At 34.9% G+C, this 21108-nt stretch overlaps 1 protein-coding gene across 3 annotated transcripts in view; it reads right to left on the reverse strand.

Annotated features, from left to right (window-relative positions):
* Positions 1-10333, reverse strand: part of LOC143256603 (eye-specific diacylglycerol kinase-like) — an 83302-nt gene extending 72969 nt beyond the window's left edge. For 2 of the 3 annotated variants that reach the window (XR_013031421.1, XM_076514021.1), the window contains exon 1: positions 7833-10333. Coding sequence is in view for 2 of the 3 variants with exons in the window: in XM_076514021.1 (XP_076370136.1) it covers positions 7833-8626 (794 nt within the window). In the remaining variant the exon portion in view is untranslated. The remainder of the gene's footprint in view (positions 1-7832) is intronic. The other variant, XM_076514019.1, reaches the window with a different exon arrangement.
* Between the last annotated feature and the right edge of the window lie 10775 nt (positions 10334-21108).

Raw genomic sequence — 21108 nt, forward strand, 5'->3', positions numbered from 1 at the left:
TACATTCATATTATTCCGTATAAAGGCGTAATCGTCAAGTCACTGGATGCTCCAGCTACGGGTTTTGGTGCAATCAGATTGTCGTAATAGGTGCTGGAATCACCAACTTTGATTAAGGAAAGCCTGAAAGAAAGAGTGGGTCGCTTTGGACAGCCTTACGAAGGAGCCTTTTGCAACTAAAGCTACACTACAGGACTATTGACAAGATGTACAGTCGTTAGATGGAGCTAACCAGACAAGGCGACGTGGACTTTAACGACGCGGTGATGCTACAAATTCATTTTAATGTAACGCACTCAGCCATCTGTAATTACAATATTGGTGTAACATTTATTCAATATTTTTGGTGTAACGTATATTTATTAGGGACCTTGTAAGTAAAAACAGTTATGGAACAACAAGAGATCTGTGCATAAATAGTTTAAAAATACGTTTAAGAAGCTGATGGGATCAAATGTAAGTTTTGGGTTAAGATACTTTTCTTATGTACGATTCATGTTAGGCATGGCATTAAAAGTTTCGATATATCATACACCTTCAATGACGCGATTCATAACATGAACATGTAGCTACGGCGGGCAGTTTCGAATTACTTGTTTGTCCTTGTGCTTTTTAACCATAATAAACCTATTTGTAAGGTAAGTTAAACAAATTGTATTTCTTCTTCTGATGCACGACACCACTAAATTAAAGTTAGGCTAAACGATTAAACTTAATTTTTTAATTACATGTTACATAATTCACCTCGAATAATTATGTATCTGGAGGTGTATTACAATGTATTGTATTGCAATAGTCTATATATCGTGATTTTCATACTAAAACAGATTGGTAGTAATCATTATCTTCCAACAGTTAGTTCAGTTGATGTGGTCTCGTTAAATGTAGGACATAATTGTTATCTTCTACCAGGATGCCTTTCAGTAGGACATAATTGTTACCTTCTACCAGGATGCCTTTCAGTAGGACATAATTGTTATCTTCTACCAGGATGCCTTTCAGTAGGACATAATTGTTACCTTCTACCAGGATGCCTTTCAGTAGGACATAATTGTTATCTTCTACCAGGATGCCTTTCAGTAGGACATAATTGTTATCTTCTACCAGGATGCCTTTCAGTAGGACATAATTGTTATCTTCTACCAGGATGCCTTTCAGTAGGACATAATTGTTATCTTCTACCAGGATGCCTTTCAGTAGGACATAATTGTTATCTTCTACCAGGATGCCTTTCAGTAGGACATAATTGTTATCTTCTACCAGGATGCCTTTCAGTAGGACATAATTGTTATCTTCTACCAGGATGCCTTTCAGTAGGACATAATTGTTATCTTCTACCAGGATGCCTTTCAGTAGGACATAATTGTTATCTTCTACCAGGATGCCTTTCAGTAGGACATAATTGTTATCTTCTACCAGGATGCCTTTCAGTAGGACATAATTGTTATCTTCTACCAGGATGCCTTTCAGTAGGACATAATTGTTATCTTCTACCAGGATGCCTTTCAGTAGGACATAATTGTTATCTTCTACCAGGATGCCTTTCAGTAGGACATAATTGTTACCTTCTACCAGGATGCCTTTCAGTAGGACATAATTGTTATCTTCTACCAGGATGCCTTTCAGTAGGACATAATTGTTATCTTCTACCAGGATGCCTTTCAGTAGGACATAATTGTTACCTTCTACCAGGATGCCTTTCAATCATGCTTGACACAGTGCTTTTCTTTCACATTCATTTTTAATTCTTGACCCTTGGCAAGTTTTACAGCTGCAGATAACAAAATAAGTATGCATACAAAGGGAAATGCAAATTGTTATCTCGTGATTAACATTTAAATAGCAACATAACTATTAATGAGTGATTATCATAACATTCACTGTCATTCATAAAGTACCCTATCTTTCATTTCTTTGTGACGTCAGATTCACTAATCAGATAGGGCGTGAGACTAGGTTTCTTTAGTTAATGTTCTATGTATCGTGAGTGAGGAAGTTTGGTTAAGAAATAAAGAGAGAATAAAAATAATCCTTTGAAAAATCTTAAAAAAAACCCAGAAAAGTACGTGATATACAAGTCGCCAAAAGTTGCTATAATTGTTATTAGAGGTATATTTTTCTATGTGATATGAGCCTCACTATTTCATCCACGAATACAGGGTCGGCATAACAATAATTAACTTTATGCATTATCACTACTCAGTAATACAGGTACTTACACACAATTTGAAATTTCATAAACTACAAAATGACATCATATTTGCATTCAATTTAACTATGGTTAAACGACGTTCTCGTTTCTGTATTATTGTTTTCAAACCTTAACTTCAAAATTAATACGTTTGTCTACATACATACATACACAAAAATCGTTAAAAGTAGTTTTATTATTTCTACAAGCCACGGAGATGTTTCAAACTTTACAAAAGCATGCTCTGGACAACTGTAGAGTGGCTGACACATCGGAACAGTTTTCGGATTTACAATACTAAAACTAAGGGTTCAATTTTCCTCTGTAGACAACAAAACACCCATTATGTAACATAATATCTTTAGCTTTCACTTGGAATCTCTAACTCACGTAGCAAGTGAGGTGGGCTTATTTTATAGGGAATTTTGTTTTTTTTATTAGTATTATAAACCGTCTTTTCACACTTGCTAATATCACGTACGGGTACTTGAATCAGTTGAATCAGTATCAAATAAGAGAACTTGATTTTGTGGTTTTACAACATCTGAGAACATTCAGTCACTTCAACATTAGAGCACATAAACAAAGTAATATTTTCCTTAGTGACATTGAGCTTTTCAACTCAAACAAATCAATAAATATCAAAGTAACCACTCCGAAAACAAACTCAAAAACACACATTTAAAGATAACCCAGATGTGAATGATCTAAGCACCAAAATAAATGCAAATTATCTTAAATGGACTAAGTTAGTCAAGATATAATGTTTCGTAGTAAAAGCTTAATGTGTTTAAACTTACATACAGTCAGTTATGAGTTGGACATAATTTCTGTTAATGGTGTCAGTAGCTGTACACCCAATAACATAGTTTAAACTTAGAACTATTCGGTGTTGTTATTTCAAAGTATTTCGAAAATCAGTTAATGTTGGTACTTGTTATATTTTTAATCATACCTCGAATTAGTTACATCAAAATCTATGTATTCATGTTTTCACCTGAACGTTTGTCTTTTCCAGAAGTCCCCCGCTAGTGCAGCGGTATGTCTCCGGATTTACAACGCTAAAATCAGGGGTTCGATTTCCCTCGGTGGGCTGAGCAGCTAACCCTTTGTGATTTTGCTATACGAAAAACACACACACACACACTTTTCCAGAAAAATACACTAATAATAATGATGTATATTGAAAGTTGAGTACATAATATTACATCGATAGGACATTTAATATTCAAATCAGGTAATCACATCTGAACAACAGTATTATAATGGAACGATATGTATCATAACTATATTTAGACATTCTTTGGCGTTATGCAGACATTGTAATGTCGCCAAAATGTTCCTGTTTTTATTAGAATCATCACGTTTTGAAGAAAAATATTAACACAGTTAGTTCAAAGCTTGTTTTCAGATTGGAGATTTGCAATGTTTTAAATCAAGGGTATCCTTTGTATTTATTGCAGAAAATCGATCAACATGGGATCTAGGATCGTCGAGAAAGAGATCTGAAACAAGTCGCATCCAAGCTTCGCAATAGGTGACAAACACAAAGGTCAGTGACATACAAGAGCTGTCCACTTTACCCAGGCAACAGAACGAACACAATTAGAAGAAAACACTGTTCAGAAAAGACAACAAATCATGCCTGCATAAGCTGTTTCTACAAAATATCTGTTAAACAGTTATCCGGTTATTTAAGATATTCTGGACGAAAACATAAATGTCACGTCGCCAGATACAACATCTCTGAACGTATTATAGAAAGTATTATAAAAAAAAACATTATATATATATATATACACACACACACATATATATACAGTGGTTTCTTTGATTGTAATTAAACTTAAAGCTACACAATGAGTTATCTGTGTTCATGCAAACATGGGTATCGAAATCCGGTTTCTAGCGATGTAGGTCCACTGGGGAACTTATAAAAGTAACTGTTTCAATTTTCACAGCAGTTTTTATTATCATCTAAAGTACAAACACTAATTTCTCCTTTTTTTCAGAAGTTACTGAGCAATAATGTAAAGCGTTATGTTATAGACAAATAATTAATATTCTTGAAAATACAGCTATTATGTGTGGCTTCTAAGAAAAAATAACAACTATAATAGATGTTAAAATATTTAATATTTCAATTAAAAAGAAAGACTGATCAATTTTGAATAGCCAGGTTATTTCTTATAAATATGCAATGTTATTCACATTGTGTTTACACATCTCCTAAAGACAGATCATACATTGCACAAGCAAAGCCAGTTTCCAGAGTTTATTGTCGTTTGTCTAGGTTTTAACGCTTAAAACCTTTAGAGATCGTACACGGTGTTGCAATGCTTTAACTAGAATTTTTAAAAAGCGTTCTATTTAAATTTAAATAATTTTTACTTTCATTATTTTTGGAACTTTCCACACTTTAATAAAGAACTCTTTCGGATTCCGTTCGATCTGTGTCGTAACTTCAAGCAAAAATTTCAAACTTTTATAGACGAGTGAGACGACGTTAGATAGTTACTCTAATTCATTAAACATCAATACGTCGATTCATAAGGATGTGAATCATTCTGTTTGCATAAGAGTTTTTGTGGATCAGTTTTTAAAAAGGTTAACCAGTTAATTGATAAACTAAGAATAGCAGTCTTCTATAGAAATTTAAGGTTTGACTCCCGCTTTCCTACGTTTTGGCTTTTATTTTTCTATTGACTCCAAATTTGTACAATGTTAAAAACTACTTTCTAACTCAGTTGTATGATGCCACATAGTAATCATTTTTCTCTTATTGGCTAAGTATTTGAACTCAAACAGTTGTAGAAACGTTTTTATATCAACAGAAACTTAGAGTGTTATTAGATAAAATAAATATTTCATTTAATTTGTGCAACACGTATAGCTACAGGAAGATTTGTTTTAGATTTCGCGCGGAGTTACACCAGGGCTACCTGCGTTAGCCGTCCCTAATTTAGCAGTGAAAGACTAAAGGGAAGGCAGCTAGTAATCACCACCAACCGCCAACTCTTGAGCTATTCTTTTACCAACGAACAGTGGGACTGACCACCATATTATAACGCTCCAACGGTTAAAAGGGCATACTTGGTGGGAAGGGGATTCGAACCCACCACACTCAAATTTTGGAGTCAAACGCCTCAACCACCTGGACATCCTGAACCTATCGTCATCCGCCTAGTGAAAGAAAACAAAAACAAAACTCTTCTCTTTAAGAATAAAAATAATAAGAAATAAAAGACGAGCTTTGTAAGGAAGCGCTTTTGTAACTACATATTTTGCTGAGCAATGTTAACTGTGAAGAAGTTAAAAAGAAAGGTCTAACGTTTATTTCTTAATCTTTTACCTGTGCGAAGTGATTAATTTCTTAGTTAAAGATGAACTAACATGTTAGTTTAGAGGATGTGTGTGTTTTTCATATAGCAAAGCCACAAAGGGCTATCTGCTCAGCCCACCGAGGGGAATCGAACCCCTGATTTTAGCGTTGTAAATCCGGAGACATACCGCTGTACTAGCGGGGGTCTTAGAGGATGTAATAAACTATTTCAGATCAGCTTAATGCGTTATAGGTGTGTTGACACTTCAAACATCAAGTATTTACAGTGAATAGTTACATAATTTTTAAATTAATACAAACTAATCTAAATTTGGCAGTAACATACCGCTCTCGTAAAACGTATTTGATGAAATATTTATACAGTTTTAAATTATACATTCTAACAAACGTACTAGATACAAGAGTAATGAATATTAGAGTTGTTGTTTTTTGTTAGCCTTGACAATATTCGGCCATAATGGCTTTGTCAGAGGTTCACTCAGTAAACAACTAATTCTATTAAGCTAGAGAATACTTTAATATTGGAAAGGAAAGTATTGTTACAACGCACGAATAAAAATCTGACACTTTATCCGTCATTGACTCGGTGAGAAGTCTGAAAGCTTATAACGTTAAAATTCAGGTTTCGATGCCCGGAATGGCCAGAGAACAGAAAAATATATTGTATAGCTTTGTGCTAATAAGTAAAAACTATCAGTCAGTATTTGGGTGAGGTTTTATAGAAACACACTTTGCAGTTGAGGGTCGTGGGTTCATTTCAGAACTATTTTCAATCTCGTACGAGTCACTTCTTAAGATTAATTTTGTTATATATCAGAATTTGTTCGTTGAGCAAAAACGTGTGGAAGACAAATGTAAAGTACTATTTGTACTTTCCTCTAACTTTGAGTCCGATTTAGACAAACAATAAATAAGGAATGTAAGGTGTTATCTTTATTGCATATTGTTAACACTATGCAGTTTGTTTGTTTGGGAATTTCGCACAAAGCTACTCGAGGGCTATCTGTGCTAGCCGTCCCTAATTTAGCAGTGTAAGACTAGAGGGAAGGCAGCTAGTCATCACCACCCACCGCCAACTCTTGGGCTACTCTTTACCAACGAATAGTGGGATTGACCGTCACATTATACACCCCCACGGCTGAGAGGGCGAGCATGTTTAGCGCGACGCGGGCGCGAACCCGCGATCCTCGGATTACGAGTCGCACGCCTTACGCGCTAGGCCATGCCAGGCCACTATGCAGTTAGTGTTATCTTTATTGCATATATTAGGCTTATTGGTTTCTATTGCTTTGCAAGTTTTCAGCCTTTAAACAGTAACGTATTTGTTTGTTACTATTCACAAATTACACAATGTGCTATCTGTGCTCTTCCAAACTTAGGTGTTGAAACCTGATTTTTAGCGTTATAAAATCTTATGCTTATCGCTGAGCAACCTGGTGGTGAACTGTAACTTTGATTTTAGTTACAACATTTTTTTTTCTCGTGTCACATTATTTCTACTTTTAGTAATGTCTCTGTTCTCTCGCTGAATAAAACCAGTTGTAACTGCTTCTTAATGGCACAGTGGTATATCTGCGGACTTATGCTGCTAGACACCAAGTTTTAATACTCGTGGTGGGCAGAGCATAGATGGCCCTTTGTTTAGCCTTGTGCATAATAACAAAACAAACAAACATTTGTAACTAATACTAACTGATATTGTGACGACATTATCACTGAGATTAAAATAAAGTACTCTGGATAAACATTTAATAATGTTTTACACTTTTTACACTCAGATGACTTGGAAAACGCTAACATGTATAGCTAAACGAAGGACAACAAATGTTTCCAGCAGGGAAACAGCTCTCAAATAGTGTTTCAAAATGCTGTTTTTTCTACGAAAAATCTTGCATAACTAAAACGTTATAATAACCATATCCACTTGTGTCAGTGGCTGTTCTCACAGGTCGTATCAACATATACGATCGTGTATCAGCGTTAATTTCTAAAAATATTGAAATATTGATACATCTATTGGTATATATTGATACATCTATTAGTAGATATTGATACAGCTATTGGTAGATATTGATACATCTATTGGTATATATTGATACATCTATTGGTATATAATGTTTTAGTTTCCAATATTTTCTTTCTTTTGAGTACAATGAAAAAATCTTATTTATCATTTTAAGATATTTTATAAGTTCTAATGACCATTTTAATTTGTATCAAAGTCAAATACTGGACAATGTAGGATGAGTAAAATTCAATTTGTGGTTATAATATAATAAAATACTCTAAAATACTTACTTTACGTTCTTTTTGGACAGGGTATGAATTTTATAGGTAGAGTCACATCTAGTCGGAAGGCCTATGTCCACAGATTGTGAACGGTCTGTTTTGGGGTCAAGCACATTTTCTTCCTCATCGTTGTTTGGATGTGGAACTTTCAAGAAGGAAGAATCTACTGACACTGAACGGATCTGTTTTGCTGATGGAGAAATTTCAAAAGAGGCGACGCTACAGAAGCTTTCATTATTAAGAGAAATTACCTTAGTTTTAAAACCATCTAATGATGGCGAAGAGAGGGTAACCAAAACTGGGCAGTTTTGTAAATCGACATCTTCTCCTCTGGGTGGATTGGTTTCACGAACATCATTTACATCGGCTGGGACTGCTTCAGCATCGTTTTCAGTATTTTCTGGGCTTGAATTTATGTAGAATGTATGTTCAGAAGGGCTAGAACCCTCTGAACTAAAATTATTTCTGTGATATTCTTCTAGGTACAAGCAATGAAGACACTGATTAGAATTCTGGCTTTTGTCATTTGACGATGGTCGCTTTATTTGCCAACGAGGAACTTCGGGTTCCTTTACTTCCACTGTCTCTGAATCGAAAGATTTGGATCGTTGTTCTCTATTGTTTGGAACATTCAAAGAAGTAGGAGAGAGGCCACTTTCTTGTTTGTTCTTTCTCAAACGGATCTCGTCAAATGAAGCTGACCTTGTCTGCTTCGGTACTTCCAAATATGTGATGGAATTCAACATCGGTCCATCCGGTGCAGTGTGTTTGGTTTTTTTAAAAGTGTCACGAACCTTCTGCATATTAGAACATCGCAAATAAGATTTTGAGCTGATTTAGTTTGCCCTCAGAAGTGCTGGAGAAATATGCTTAAGATTTCCTTATTTTCTTCTAAAGAAAAAAATTAGAATACAAGAGAGCTGCGTCTGTCTCAGAATGGTTTTCTTGTGAACACATACTATAATTTATTTGGTTTTTCTATAGTTCATTCCACAGGTGTAACTGATAGTTTTGTATTAATTCTTTCCCTACGCCTTATAAAAGACACTTGTTTATTTAAGAAGAGAAGAAATTTCAGTTGGTCTTGAAAAACATCTCAAACTGTTTTAAACTATCAGTGAATTTTAAAATGTGTATATCGTATGCCTTTATTATATAATTCTTATCTCAAAAACTTCTGAAATACATAGACTAAAAACTGGTGACCGGTTTCTTCTCAAATTTCGCTTCTAATGAAATACATATGGAAGGAGCTGTGATATAAATAGCAGTTGGTACTCACTAAGAACGATGCATGAAAAACACGTCTTTTTGACACCATTAAAGTTTCTTCACCTTACATATGTATTGGATGTGATATAATACACAGTTTTTCTTTTTAATAGAACTATAAACTTAATTTGCAATTCAGACGTGATTCTATATAAAATCAAGTCTCAGTGATACAATGTCCTCTCTTTCCTAAATATAAGCAATTTTCCATGTTTCAGGTCATATAAAAATAACTTCTGATCTTACTTACAGGTTCATAAGGATCATACTTCTATGGTTCTCAACTACAATAAAAACTTCTGAACTTACTTACAGGTTCATAAGGATCATACTTCTATGGTTCTCAACTACAATAAAAACTTCTGATCTTACTTACAGGTTCATAAGGATCATACTTCTATAGTTCCAAATTGAGAAAAATACGTCATCGCCAGAGTAGAAATTTGTGATAGCGATCAGGGTAATTACGGTCACCAATCTTCAAATAAACTTACAAAGTACCTATTGTTTCGATACGCAGGGAATTCGAGATAAGTCAGCAACGCTTATACGTCAGTGGAGAGATCACTCACATATCATTTGCGAGAAATTAAACATTATTTCAAAAAAATGCTGTTGAAAGTCACTACCACAGAGCAGACGCTCTATCTTCCATTATTCACGAGTTGATAATTAATAGTACATATGAATAAAATTATTATAACCTTTATCACGATAAAACTATTTTCCCGCTTGAGAAGCCGACATTCTACTTCCAAGTTTAGTGAGCTTCGCCGTAAATATTGTGCCGTGAAAATACTCTATATCCTATAGGAATTTGTCTCTCGAGTCAAGCATAATGATTTTGATGCTCAGTTTTGGAGGCACATACACTGATCTGGATTATTCAGGCCTCTTTCCTCTCTTTCTCTCTCGGTGGAATAACTTAAAATGTAAATATTTTTTATCACTTTTTTTATACAGTTTGGCACCAACCTACAAGCGTACACATATCTGTGTAAACTTATTACACACGAGCAACGTGAAGCTTTAGTTAGCGAATTGTATATTTTAATGACAGAAATGTATTTATTAATATTGGTTCAAGACTTCTCCTAGCACGTGCTGCTGATCAAATATATACATACATTACAACCGAAGGGCTTTATTCTACGACATAGCACTGTAGACACCAAACCTGTGCGTATCTCGATTCTCTTTAAGCCAGCTGAGTTACGGTGTAAGAATGTCTTTTGCTGGCCCTTCCTTGTAGTTTCGATCAGCCCGCCTACTATTACAAGCGTCTCCGTTGCCATGCCAACGTTAAGCCATCCTAGACTAAACGTAACCAGCTGACGGATGATGTGGCCCTAATGATTTGGTAAAGCTGTCTTTCTCATAGCAGAATGAGTGATGCTTTAGCTTACCACTTCCTGTTTGTCATTAAACTCTTTTATGAAAATCAGCTACAAAAAACAATCATTGCAGTATGATACCCATATTACATTTATTTAATTATTTCATCTTAAGAGCAGCTGATGAAAACTCTTAGCATAAGAAGATAAACTTCTCAGTTCCTCCCTCATATTATCTCTGTAGGCAAAAACTGCAAATATATTGTTTCATACGTATTCTTATATTGTAAAATTAGGGTACGTAGATGTAAGTGCAAAATTTTCAAAGCAGCATTTTACACAGGTTAAATATACAAAATACAAATAAAAAACAGCTGATAAACCAGAACAAAAAAGCCAAACGAGTCAATGCCTGTCGATCATAAATTTTTGCTGGAAAATGAATCTTCCATTGCTATTGTGCCAAACTTATCAACATATTCAACTAGAACATTGCGCGGTGGAAAAAAAGTACATAGACATAGACGAAAAAAAACGATACAACATTGTATATATATATTTATTAGAGCATTTCCAAAACTTCTTTATGAGTAGGTCCGGTGTGTCGAGGTAGTTAAGGTACTCGACTCGTAATCTGAGGGTCGCGAATTCGAATGCCAGTCTCACACACCACGCTCGTATTTTCAACCGTGAGGGCGTTATAACGTGAGGTTTAATCCTACTATTCGTTGGTAAAAGAGTAGCCCAAGAGTTGGCGGTGGATGGTGATGACTAGCTGCCTTCCATCTAGTCTTAAACTGCTATATTTATGGACGACTAGCGCAGATATTTCTCTTGTAGCTTTGCTCTAAATTAAAAAAACACAAACAAATGAGCACAAAGCTACACAATGGGTTGTCTGTGCTCTGCCCACCACAGATATCAAAACCTGGTTTCTATCAATGTGAATCTGTGCTGCTGAGGGGCGGTGCTGTCGAAGCATTGCAAGGTCAAGCTGATACTACTGCTATTCCAAACTTGTTTCGAGTTATAACGACAGCACATGGAACACATTCTGTAAAATTCATTGAAGTACTTACAGTTCCGGACATTTCGAATACTAAGGAAAAACACAAGTTTCGAAAATGTGTGCAAAATTAATATAAATGTTTAGGTAAATTATCTTACATTTTTCTGTTGAGTCCGATAATAACAAAATGTTATATTTTATTAGGAATGGTCACATCTGCGTTTTTTCAGACGGACGCACAAGCAGTGATGTCATAACTACGTAACAAATGACATTAAATATAATTAATATAATTTTTTTAAACGTCATCGTTCACTGCCTCTAATGGAACCGGTTTATGGCGAGGCTTTCAAAAATAAACAAACTAGTAGTTTCTTAAAATAGATACATAAACTGATTAGAGCAGAGCTAGATTAAATGAGCTCTTTGTATGTCATTTGTTTCTTCTTATAATATTAGGTTTCGTCAAAAAAAAAACAAAGAAGTTTTTAAAATACACCAAAAGCAGACCAAATAATAATAGTAAAATAATAATAATAATAAAAGAACTCGCTAGATGTCTATCGTTTTGTTGTCCTTAAAATTTCAAAATTTGATAATTTGTTACTAAACTCCATCGTTTTCCTGTGAAGGGAAGGTTTTTCTTAAACACCACATATAAATAGTAAACTGGCTATTTTCAGCATGCTCTGTAAACACAAGACGATTCCACGTGACCCAGACTACTCTATGACTTCTTTGTGTTTAAAGTCCATAGCAGGAAAAGTCGTTTTACTCTCTATGGTGTTCTCAGTAGATATTTGTGTTTTTTTTATCTGAGAATTTGTTTGTTTCTTTCTCATATGAGTTGCAAAATATTTGTGCAGGAACACACTGGTAATCCAAACATAGTTTTAACATTTACGTTAACTAAATATACAACCGGATACCGTTTGTAAAAAGATTGATTGAAAAGCCAATAATTATGAACACATTGTTAAAAGTGGCGATAAATTTACATACATAACTCAAGTGTAAAATATTGTAAGAAGGCGCGTCAAAGTTCTGTTCAAAAGCTCTGTTATGTAAAGAGAAATCTCAGCTTCGATGAGCTTGTTTTTGTTTCCGATACAACTTATTTTAGGAAATATATTATTGGAAAAATGGATGCATCACATAAAAGATTTTTAATGGTGGAGACTTTTATGTTACCATAATGAGAGCCTATTTCTATCAACCATTCAAATCAGCTTTATAATCTTTGACTGATATGTTCAAGTGAAATGGATTTTAAACAAAAAGCTACCATGGTGCTGCTGCTTAGAAATGTTATGTTACATTTACCCCTATGTTTCTATTAAAGAATAGCTGAACGAGACCTATTTTGAGATCCACGTTTTTAATCTCGTGGAAGAATCTTCTTTTCCATTGTCTTATTCATCCAGAGGAAACTGAATTAATTCATTTCAAAGCAAACGGAAATGTTTTAAATTTCCTGTCATTTCAAACAGTAAAGACTCACTTCCGTTAAGAACTACACTAGAAGATTAACTTTCTCTCCAAAAGGCATTTATAAAAAACAACTTAATTCAGACCAGCTTTCCGATTCTTGTTTTTAATTGTATATGAAATAGGATATTTTGGTTTTAATCCACGAAGTATATTTCATTATAACTGCTGATTTTTTACAATATAAATGCTGCTTTTACCTTTACATAAACATGTCCCACTTTTATGATTCAACATTGTATTAGGCCCGGTATGGCCAAGCGTGTTAAGGCATGCAATTCGTAATCTGAGGGTCGCGGGTTCGCATCCCTATCGTGCCAAACATGCTCGCCCTTTCAGCCGTGGGGGCGTTATAATGTGAAGGTCAATCCCACTATTCGTTGGTAAAAGAGTAGCCCAAGAGTTGGCGGTGGGTGGTGATGACTAGCTGCATTTCCTCTAGCCTTACATTGCTAAATTAGGGACGGCTAGCACAGATAGCTCTCGTGTAGCTTTGTGCGAAATTCAACAAACAAACTCCTGATCTCTTACTGATCTAAAATATAATAACTTGAATACAAGTGTAATTTTAGTTTCTTAAACACGAAACAAGCAAGTATCGAATGCATTTGTTGCAGAATATTTCACGTTGCTTTATAACACCAAAGTGACAAGAACAATCCGTTGTCTTGTCGCTATGTCAACATGCTAGAAACAGGTTAGTAGGCATAAAGTGTTCATTAACGAAAATATGTTTGACATTGTGTTTCATTCCATCTGTGCTTAAGAGAAAACATTGTAAATATATAAGCACAAGAAATAAAAATATCAGTTGATTGTATTTTTGTTTAATCGTTTGTTGTTGAACGCAAATGAATACAGTGAATTCTGCCCAACGCAAATATCGAAACCAGAAACCAGATATTTAGTGTTATAAGTTTTCTTAATTACATTAAATCAAAAATAATCAAGAATGTGTTGGAAACTTCCTAAATTTGTCATCTTCTATGTCAGAATTGAACAGAATACAAGACGTCCCCGAACGGAGGCCATCTTTAGCATATATGTAACACACAAAACCATAAACACATCTAAAGATAAAAGTCTAGATCCAGTTAATATAATAATCCTCTTTAGTAACCTTATTCAAGACAATCCATTCAAAATAAGTATTGGAGTGTCAATACAGCTTAATAACTGGTAACATCTCTGAAATACGGGGCCCATCATGGCCAGGTGGTTAATGCACTCGACTCGTAATCCGAAGATCGGGGGTTCGAATCTCCATCACATCAAACATGCTCGCCCTTTCAGCCGTGGAAGCATTATAATGTGACGATCAATCCCACTATTCTTTGGTAAAAGAGTAGCCCAAAAGTTGGCTGTGAGTGACGATGGTTAGCTGCCTTCCTTCTAGTCTTACACTGCTAAATTAGGGACGGTTAGCGCAGATAGCCCTCGTGTAGCTTTGTGTGTAATTCAAACCACACCAAACCTGAACTACGAAACCCTTGCTTTATTAAATTCCTATCCAAACCCATGAAGGATTACTCCCATTTTTAGATGGTATTGAACTTTCGTTCTCCAGAATATCATTAAAGGTTGTAACCAGAAAGCTTTCTTTTTAGCGTGAACCACTACTTCCACTCACATTATGTAAATATAACAGTGGAAGAGATCCGTGCAATCATTACCTTTTCTGTCATGGTTTATGTGTTTGAATTAAGCCAGGACGTGATTAAATGTGTAAGTTACAAGTTTTAATCATCAATACAACTAACCTATCAGTATGGATGTTTCGTTTATAGAATTTGTTGATTTGGTCTTTCTTGATAGTTGGTTAGATGTTTGAGAATATGAGTGCTGTCTATAAACTTAACCCTCATGTCTGGGTTTCTAGATTGTTTTATAGCACCCTTTCACCAAGTATTCATGAGGACCTCATACATGAGGTAACTGCTGCAAACCATATATCTTCAATGTCAAGTAGAGATGACACTTACAGTGGATTTAACAAAAGCGAGGTCTATAGAGGAGTCCATCACATTATTGGTCAATGAATGAGTTTTTTTGATATGTCCACATTTTGCAGCATAAGGTTGGCAGCTATATTGGGGAAAAAATGTTAGATTTTGCCATTAGCATTTTCGTCAGCATCACATGTGGGGTATCTTGCATTCAAGTAACCTACTGCTTGACATATGTAGGAGTCTTGCGTGGTAGAGGAGCCATGAACCTCCAACTTGTAGCATGATGTGCTGTGTTGACTTTTACTAACTGAGGGTACCCGTTAAGGAAGCAAGAACTGTATAAAGGACAATGTTAAAATATGTTTCCCTTCCTTCTTTTTTGTTATTAAATCCCTGATGAATTCTTTAGGTACTTATTGCACACTTGCTTTATGGAAGGTAATAACTGAGTCATTTAACTCATCAAGTACTTTTGTTTTCATTTCAAAGCCAAGAGTCTATAAAAAAGTGGAAATGTGGCCAAGTTCTATATATTTATATATATATTCTATATATTTGTTAACTACTTCTGAGACAAAAGTCCTTAAAAAATTAAGGTAACCGAGCCAGTTAACATACATGCAGACACACATACATACACATAACCTATCGCCTTATTGTAAGATATGCGCATAGGTTGGACGTTTCCAGTGAACAATGTGGATGGTTTGAAGCTTGTATTGGTGATCTTCCACTGTTAGGTATAATAAATTCCTTAGCGTATGCTGTCTTATGGAACTACAGTTGCCAACTCATTCTCAGGGTCAGTATGAGGTTAAAGTCAATTATGGTTAGTTTGTTAATGTGTAGGAGTCTAGTTTCTTGAAATAATGTAATATCATAACATTCAAAGAGCTTATCAAGGTAGCGTTTTCTCCTAAATCTCCTTGATGATTCAGTAACTCATAATGTGTATGAGTCATTGGCAACTCGATGTTTAGATTTTGTTTTCCCTGTTTTTTCATGAACAAAGTCTCTTGCTAACTGTACGATCTTTCTTGCTCTCGCGAGCACTTGTCAGGTTACTGTCGTTTAATGCATCAACATATTAATTAATTAATTACTGTTTATAGTCTAGTTCTTCGCCCTATCTATCCTAAGAAAGCATGCAAGTTATGACGGGCCAGTAGCCTATACGAATGGGACTGCCTTTCTCGATGTGGGTACAAACTAGCGAGAAGTATACAAGGATATTTCTTGCCTGTCGAAAAGCTTCCTGGCTGAGGACCATGCGTTAACCAGTCCCACTTATAACCGATATTTGGAATAATAACTATATTGTTTTTAGTCCATAGTGTGTCAAAGTATATTCCGCTCTTGTGATCCGTCAACATGTCCAATGTGTCGTTCAACTTCAGTGAATTATTTTCGGACGTTAGTATTTCTACTAGGACATTAAATATTTTCGTCGGTAAAAAGTCATCTTATAAGCGGTGTGAGGTCAACCAAGCTAGCTAGCTTAAGCGAGAATTAACAATATCATCTCAGAATTAATTTGCTCATCTTGAACCTGGATCGTCGACAAAATATTCAGTTCAAGGCTGGAGAGAAGACTCAGTATAGTCTTTAAGTTTGTAAAAACCCTTGTATATAAAACCAATGTTTGTAATAACCATTATCATGAATGGCATTGTTGTTTGTATGTTGAAAAATAATTGTGTGCTAAGAAAGATAATTATGTGTAATAATCTTGTTGACTAATATCATAACTTTAATATATATTGACACTTAATTAACTTCTAAATTAAAATTTCCGATTATTTGAAATCGTAATACGTAACGTACGGAATATAATGAATCGGAGACTCGTCCGAGATAAATTATAATACGTAACAATATTTACTTCATAATAAAATATTGTTATCTAATTTATGCGTAAATAATAACACTTTACTAAATTTTAGATCAATGCTAAAGTATCAGTTAGGAAGCAGATAAGATTTATAATAATGACGATATATTGAAAGTGTGAATACACGTGCCAGGCCTAATATTGTTCCTTCACGACAAGCCTTATTGACAATATTATAAGCCTGGGAAGTGTGAAATGTAAATAAGTGTGGTTTTAAAACATAATAATTACCTATTCTATGTTGAATGAAAGAAATCTTACTAGTATTAATTCTATGTTTTCTAAGAACTATGTACCGTGGAGTTAGTAATGATGAAAAAATTACAATAACAAAGTGCTATTGCATTTTGATATTTGATAATTATTTTACATTTTGAGAAAACTCTCTTTGTAAGGATCATTGAATGCTAAAGTTATAGTCCAAAACAGTTATACTTTTGAACTTTAGTGCTAGACTGCATTAAACTGAATTTAAATCCAGTGTCACGTGAATAGAATATTAATCCGTTATTTGACTTATTATATCAATTTTATCCATAAGGGCCCTCATGACGAAACATTGGTTTGGTTGAATAAATTATTTGGAACTAAACTGATCTTTGTTAACCTTAACCTGTACTCAGAGTTACTTATGGTAAAAATTACTTTAGTGTTTGTATTCTTGAGTTCTTAGTCTATCATCCTGTCAGGATAATAGCTAAGAAATCAATCTCTCTAATGGAGAAAAGCTCAATTGTTTACTGGTGTTTTGACCCCATGTTCTATGATAATGGGATGCTTTCTGTGCAATAAAAGTTATCCAGGAAGATGGAGAAAAAAAATTTCAGTTTCTCTAATGATAGATTCAGTGGTCATTAAAGATATTTTACTCTTTACTATGGCTGTTGGTATTGCTTGATATGTATGAAATTTGACTTCAGAACTAATATTTGTTTCAACTATTCAACCTGTCGCAAGGAAACCGCTATATTTTTAAGAGTAAAAAAAACATAGCTCATTGCATGTGAAAAGAAGAAATTACTCAATATTTATTTATTATTATAAAGCTTTACATTTTGTTTGTTGGTTTTTTGTGTAAGTTATATATTAAACTATTTGCTCTCTGTTTGTCGCTTGGAATCGAAGCCAGGATTTTAGCGTCACAAGTTCATAAGCTGAGCTCTGGACCAACTAGAGAGTAACGCTTCTTATACAACAAGGCTTATGTTTTTACTTTAATATATTAGTGATTTATATGAATTTCTATATCCTCTTTGAAATACGACTGTCGATTTGTATATAATATGCGTATCCCACATCTATCTATTAGTAAAATATAAATGCTCATTTATCAGTCTATTTTGTTTCATTAAATCCTTTTAGTTTTTTCGTACTAAACGATATATTTAACCAAAGTTACAGTTTGTAGTTTCCTGCTAATTACCAGTAATATTTTATTCAATGTCATAAGTCGCACATTAGGTGGTATAAAAGAACAGCTTAACTGGTATGCTTCTTGAGCTGCATGGAATATGTTTGTTTTTCTTTCAGAAACATTCATTATGGACAATATAAGATGGACAGAAATATTTTACGTAGAGCCATTTAATTACTTTGGTTTTCAGACGAGTCATTCTTCGCTCCACAGACAAAAAGAAAAACAGCTGCTTACATATTTAGAAAGAATCCACCCACTTTCATAGGGTGGTGGGAGTATAAGATGGACATAACAAAGTTGTTAAAAATTTAACTCATATTTCGTTACAAACATATTTCGCTTTATGGCGATCAATAAAATGTAGCTACGCTTTGTTTGTTTGTTTTTGAATTTCGCACAAAGCTACTCGAGGGCTACCTGTGCTAGCCGTCCCTAATTTTGCAGTGTAAGACTAGAGGGAAGGCAGCTAGTCATCACCACCCACCGCCAACTCTTGGGCTACTCTTTTACCAACGAATAGTGGGATTGACCGTCACATTATAATGCTCCCACGGCTGAAAGGGCGAGCATGTTTGGCGCGACGGGGATGCGAACCCGCGACCCTCAGATTACGAGTCGCACGCCTTAACGCGCTTGGTCATGCCGGGCCCTGTAGCTACGCAATTTTCACTTTCAGACAACGTATTTATATCTTGTTCAAGAAACACGAGAGAAAACAAAACAAAACAGGATATAACTTTTACGAAACAGCATATTGGTTTCCGTTGTTGCAGTGTATTTCTGGGTATTTAAAAGCTAATGCAAAATCAGTTTTTTTTATTTTCAGGGAAATGTTTTATTAACAAAAAACATATAAAAACAGGAGCGCTAATTTATAAACAACGAAAAACCAATAACAGTTTCGAGAAATTATTTTTAGTTTTTAGTATTCTAGGAAAACTGTCTCGCCTTCCTAATATTTTTTTCTTGTGTTTTCCCTCCTGCCTAGTCTGTAACTTTTATAAAGTTTGCAGCCGCAGGCAATCACGAGAACGCGATTACATCGATTTACAAGCATTAAATATTAAAGTATGGAGACCTTACGTCAGTACAAAGTTTGACTACGTGACTTGTTTGGCTTATAAAGTTACTCTGAAGCATATAAAAAAAAACGAATTCAAAAACTTGTTAAATTTCTTGGAACCTTATGCTACATTTAGAAAGCTCTGTTACATTCAACTTTCTATCTACAAAAGTGAAATGTAATAAAAAGAATACGTTGGCGCTCGTTACATATCAAAGCTTTTGCATGAAAGAAAATATTTTATATCAAAATAACTAGTCCTCTATTGGGCCTGGCATGGCCTACCTGTTAGGGATTTCAACTCGTAATCTACGGGTCGCGAGTTCAGTTCCTTGTCATCAAATGTATTCGCTCTTTAATACGTCATGATGTGACGGCCAATCCCACTATTTGCTGGTGAATGAGTAGCGTAATGGTTGACTAGTTGCTTTCGCTCTAGACTGTCACTGATAAATTAGAGATGGCTAGAGCAGACCTTAAATCTTGCTCAATATGACGTATTTATTCTCATTTTTACTTTTTTCCTGTTTAATAACCTCCTCTACCATGTTCTGTTTCTCATTGTAAAAATGTTTGCTCACTTTATCGATTTCTCTGTTTTCTACACTATTTCTACTCGTAATCTGAGGGTCGCGGGTTCGAATCTCCGTCACACCAAACATGTTCGGGCTTGCAGCCGTAAGGGCATTTAATGTGTGGTCAATCCTACTATTCGTAGATAAGAGATTAGCCCAAAAGTTGAAGATGGTTGGCGATGACTCATGGCTTTCCTCCAGTCTTACATTGCTAAATTAGAGACAGCTAGTGCAGGTAGCCCTCAGTTAGCATTGCGCGTAATTCAAAAGCAAACAAACAAACTGGACTATTTAGCTGTTAATCTGGTGTTATTATTTCGCCATATTTTTCGAATTATGGGTAATTTTTTTTCTAATTCACAGACCTCTCAGTCTGCCATCCTGCGTCTCTGTTTCTTTGTCTATTTTTCAGTTTCTTACGACGTACCTAGCAATATTCCTAGATAACTTGTACAAAAATGAAACAGTATGGGAACTTTTAATGATATTTTCATGAAAACTAGAAGTAGATGATATAAGGTGATGTAAATCAGAATTCCCTGATTTTCATTTTTCACCACTGAAGATGAAAGGTCTATCTTTAGAGGCCCAGCATGGTCAGGTGGGTTAAGGCGTTAGAACCGTAATCCGAGGGTCGCGGGATCGAATCTCGGTTACACCAAACATGCTCGTCCTTTCAGCCGTGCGGGCGTTATAATGTGACGATCAATCCCACTATTCGTTGGTAAACGAGTAGCCCAAGAATTGGGGGTAATGGTGGGTGGTAATGACTAGCTGTCTTCCCTCTAGTCTTACACTGCTAAATTAGGGACGGCTAGCGCAGATAGCCCTCGAGTAGCTTTGCGCGAAATTCAAAAACAAACAATCAAATCTATATTTAGAAAACGCGCGAGTTATCGAGTTTATAGTTTGTGAGGCACTTATGTGATATGAAATAAGAAAGGCTGGTCATTCACACTGTGCTATATATATATTGGTATTGTACAACAGGTTCAATCACATTTAGAGGTAAATCATTGAATTTATATCAAAATCTTCAAATTGATTTTGCACGATGACGTGCACAGAAGACATACGAAAGTTTTACACACGAAAGAAAATTGTCCAATCAAAGTAAACAGTTGTGACTGAGGTATAGATGTCTTAAAATGTCATTCAAAGAATGTGGAATCACTTTGAAACTAATGGCAAAACTGATTGGACCTTACAGACGATGCACATATCGCTCAAACAGAAAAGTTTTACCTGTCGTATCTGTCTCGCTACAATAATAGAGTATTATAATCA

The sequence above is a fragment of the Tachypleus tridentatus genome, chromosome 7, assembly GCF_004210375.1.
Source record: "Tachypleus tridentatus isolate NWPU-2018 chromosome 7, ASM421037v1, whole genome shotgun sequence".
Taxonomy (NCBI): Eukaryota; Metazoa; Arthropoda; class Merostomata; order Xiphosura; family Limulidae; genus Tachypleus; species Tachypleus tridentatus.